General features: G+C 43.6%; 1 protein-coding gene across 1 annotated transcript in view; it reads right to left on the bottom strand.

The window, feature by feature from the left end:
* tm4sf5 (transmembrane 4 L six family member 5) overlaps positions 1-4,614 on the bottom strand; it is a 17,159-nt gene that overhangs the window by 9,576 nt on the left and 2,969 nt on the right. Inside the window, exon 2 of the mRNA XM_037683763.1 lies at positions 371-451. Coding sequence (XP_037539691.1) covers positions 371-451 — 81 coding nt within the window. The remainder of the gene's footprint in view (positions 1-370; positions 452-4,614) is intronic.

Raw genomic sequence — 4,614 nt, 5'->3', positions numbered from 1 at the left:
TCTATCTATCTATCTATCTATCTATCTATCCATCCATCCATCCATCCATCCATCCATCCATCCATCCATCCATCCATCTTGAGATCAGTGGCAATGTAATTTTTTAAAAACAACCCTTGTTATCTACAACAAGTAAGATATTGTTTTTCATAAAACTTTCCACACAAGTCCACCCAAAAGATCAAAGTTATCCCTTTAAAGTTCAAAGTTCAGCCAGTTTTATCCTTTAACAGTATGACTCCACATGATGCACAGATAATACATGTTTTTTTTTTATCATTATTTCGTTTGGACCTTTACAGTATTGACCTTCTTTATCAGTGTGATCCCTGTAATCGGACCTTTTCTGTGGCTGTTTGACTTGACTCACCCGGCAACGGTTGCCGCAGCAACCTTTTCCACAGCAACCCTTGCCCCCAGCCCTGATAGCCGAGCAGCTCGGGCACAGCATCTGGAAAAGAGTTCAAAGACAGAAACGTCTCGGTTAAGCAAGGTTTGGGTGCGTTTTTGGAGGTGTAGAGCTGAGTGTCACGTCTTTAAAATATACTTTTCAGCTTCTAAAAACATTTTTTATATCTGAACCAAGGTACAACTTTTGGTTTATTCACTATGAGCTCTACCACGCTCTGCTTCATGTTAAACTTTAGATTAAAGGTTAGAATCACATCATATTTAGCCACGATGGGAGTTAAACGCAGATCCAGTGTTATAGTTCATGCAACATGAACCTTCTCTAACTCTGTTCCTGTAACCTGGACCAGCAACAAGATCTGAAGCTGCACACTGTGATTTCTTTAATGGATTGGAAACATTTGATAAGGGAATTTAAACAAATCTAAGCAAAAATGTTCTTGTTTTCAGATTTGACCTTTTATGGAACTTTGATTTTATAGTTCCTGTTAAACTATTGTTTTTAACTGTATTTATTGTTCACCAACAGCTCATGCTCAATAATCCAGACACAACTCCAACAATGTTCTGTCAGGTCATCTGGATGGGTTTTTTTTTCTGAGGTGTTTTGTCCTTCATCCGAAGGACTTCTTCAGTTCGAGAAGCCACAAGCAAACTGGGGTCCTAAAACCACCACACTCCCATGAGGCATGACTGCCTCAGAGGAGTTGACGGGGGAGAAGGCGGGCCACAGAAACCATCTTATCACCAGCAAACTGGTTTTGTCCACTATGGGAGTGTGGTATTTTTGGGACTCCAATTTGTTTGTAGCTTCTCAGACGAAACTGTCAAGATGACCTGACTGAGCATCGTTGTATTTATTGTTGTTTATTGTACTCTATATGTTGTCTGTCTAAAACAGGTCTCTCTTGAAAATGAGTCCTTGTGACTCTGTGAGACTAACCTGGATAAAAAAGTTAAATTAAATAAAAATGTCTACATGAAACAGGCCCCAATGAATACAGAAAAACAAGTGTGTGTGTGTGCTCATTTATGTTACTTTGTGAGGCCCATTTTTCAACGCTACGTTGTGAGGACCAGCTGCTCTTTGTGGGGACCAGAGCCCGGTTCCCATAATGTGCAAGCGTTGTTGGTGGGTTAGGGGTTAGGTTTAGGACTGAGGTGTGAATTAAAGATGGTTTAGGTATGTACTGATAATGGTTAGATTTAGAGTGAGGTATTGTCACGTCCACCATGAACAGAACACATTAAAAAGAGGACACGAGACACAAATAAGGAGGGTTCAAACATTCAATTTATTTTTCAGCTGGTTCCTGAAAAAAGGAAGAGAAACATGAACCCCAATTCTTGTGTCCACCCAAAAAGACACAAAACCCAAAGTACAACTTAAAGGAGGACCTGGTGAGCCGACCAAACCAAACGAAAAGGTACAACAGCGGGCCAACCCTATACAGGGCCGTCAAAGCCGCTGCTGATACCAGACTAATCTATTAAAAAAGCACCTATTACAAAAGAAGGAGCAAAAACAGAACTACCGGTCCCACTAGACCAAAGTTACTACAAAAAACATACAAAAAGTTAACCAAAATTACCCGTGGTGGCTGAGACCGCCGACAGCAGGCCACAGCTCCAGGACAAAGAAAAAAACAAAAGCCCCAGAAAAAAACAAGGCAGCAAAAAAGAAAAAGGTCCAAACAAGGAGGCCAAAAAAGACAGAGCTTCTGAGGTTGTTTTCACACCTGTTAGTCCGGTAGACTCGGTTCGGTTTGGGACCAATATTCATGACATTTTGTTTACATTTGAGCCGGTGTGTTTGCATTCACACTGCACTGTGCAGTCGAGCCAACCTGTTGAACCAACCTATTCCCCCACTTGCCTGTAGGGGCGCTGCACCAAGAACTACTGAAAGAAACGACACAAAAACCTCTGAAGAAGACACTTCTTCTTCTTCTGGAAATTAAAAAAAAAACGGAGTGACGTCAAATTTTAGCGGTTTTAGGAGTTCTATTTTGTCATTTTTCAACAATGGACTCAGCATGAGTGGAAGATGAGGCAGAAGACCATGGAGAATATTGTTTTTCACACAAGGCAGCTGATGGCTCCATATGAGGTAAGAGAAATGCGTGTTTGTTTGCCCTGCGCTGTACTCCACTTCTTGCTTATGGAGTGGTGCCCGTTCTGTTTACATTCACACTGTACTTGAACCGCGCTCGAGTTTTCTTCTACCGGACCGAGACCTAAGTTTTAGCCCGAGTCAGAGTTCGCCTTTTTGTTCTGTGACAGAGTTCGATGGCGCGTTCACACCTCCCCAAACGAACTGGACTTCCTAGGCAAACAGGCTAGAATTCGGGACAACAGGGCTGGTGTGAATACACCCTAGATCCAAAAATGTGGGAGCATGAGTGAGTTCACAAACATAGTGAGTCTGAGAGAGCGAGCTCCCTGAAACCAGCCTATTCATGGGCGGGCGAAAAAAAGGCCACAGCCCAAAACAATTAAAGGCTCATTAGCCAACGCAAAATCTGTCCAAAGGGACAAAACAACAAGGCCAATGTGCCCCAGGCACATAACAGGTATGTACTGGTAATGCTTAGGTTTAAAGTTAGGTATCTACTGGTAATGGTTAGGTTTAGGGTTAGGTATGTACTGGTAATGGTTAGGTTTAGGGTTAGGTATGTACTGGTAATGGTTAGGTTTAGGGTTAGGTATGTACTGGTAATGGTTAGGTTTAGGGTTAGGTATCAGAATCAGAATCAGTTTATTATCGCCATGTCAATGAACGAGGTTCACAAACTAGGAATTTGCTTCGACATAAGGTGCGAATAGTAATAAAGTAAAATAAAGTAAAAATAAAGTAAAAATGAAGTAAAAATGAGAACATTACATAAGACATAAGACCTGTGTACACCCACAAATAAAGTAAAATTAAAAACATAACATAACCATATGTACACCCATACAATAGAAAACAATAAAAAAGCTTAGAAAACAGTACAGATGGAGTATTCAGTTATAATACAGATGTAATGTGACCAAAGCAGAAATTATGAGGTAGCATTATGAGTGTTCAGGAGTCCAACAGCAGAGGGGAAGAAACTGTTCTTATGGCGGGAGGTTCTGGTCCGAATGGACCGAAGCCTCCTGCCTGAGGGGAGTGGTTCAAACAGTCCGTGTGCAGGGTGAGCAGGGGCAACTGTGATCCGACCTGCTCGCCTCACAGTCCTGGAGACGTACAGGTCGTGGAGGGATGGAAGGCTGCAGCCGATCACCTTCTCAGCTGAGCGCACAACGCGCTGCAGTCTGAGTCTGTCCCTGGCAGTGGCCCCGGCGTACCACACCGTGATGGAGGAGCTGAGGATGGACTCGATGATGGCTGTGTAGAACTGCACCATCAGCTTGGCCGGCAGCTTGGCCTTCTTCAGCTGTCACAGGAAGTACAATCTCTGCTGGGCCTTCTTGATGAGGGAGCTGATGGTCGGCTCCCACTTGAGGTCCTGGGTGATGGTGGTGCCGAGGAACCGATAAGAGTTTGCAGTGGTGATGGGGGTATCATTACAGGTGAGGGGGGGCAGAGGGGCTGTGGCTTTCCTGAAATCCACAATCATCTCCACTGTCTTCTGGGCATTGAGTTCCAGGTTGTTGCTGCTGCACCAGGTCACCAGCCGGTCCACCTCCCTCCTGTATGCAGACTCATCACCGTCCGAGATGAGCCCGATGAGGGTGGTGTCATCTGCAAACTTAATAAGTTTCACAGAGTCATGGCTGGAGGTGCAGCAGTTGGTGTACAGGGAGAAAAGCATGGGGGAAAGCACACAGCCCTGTGGAGATCCTGTGCTTACAGTCCGAGTGTCCGAGACAGCTCTCCCCAGCTGCACGCACTGGTATGTACTGGTAATGGTTAGGTTTAGGGTTAGGTATGTACTGATAATGGTTAGGTTTAGGGTTAGGTATGTACAGGTAATGGTTAGGTTTAGGGTTAGGTATGTACTGATAATGGTTAGGTTTAGGGTTAGGTATGTACTGATAATGGTTAAGTTTAGGGTTAGGTATGTACAGGTAATGGTTAGGTTTAGGGTTAGGTATGTACTGATAATGGTTAGGTTTAGGGTTAGGTATGTACAGGTAATGGTTAGGTTTAGGGTTTGGTATGTACTGATAATGGTTAGGTTTAGGGTTAGGTATGTACTGGTAATGGTTAGGTTT

This window comes from Nematolebias whitei, chromosome 1 (assembly GCF_014905685.2).
Source record: "Nematolebias whitei isolate Nwh7 chromosome 1, NemWhi1, whole genome shotgun sequence".
NCBI lineage: Eukaryota > Metazoa > Chordata > Actinopteri > Cyprinodontiformes > Rivulidae > Nematolebias > Nematolebias whitei.
Note: the sequence above shows the minus strand (reverse complement) of the source record. Positions and strands in the feature narration are given on the sequence as shown.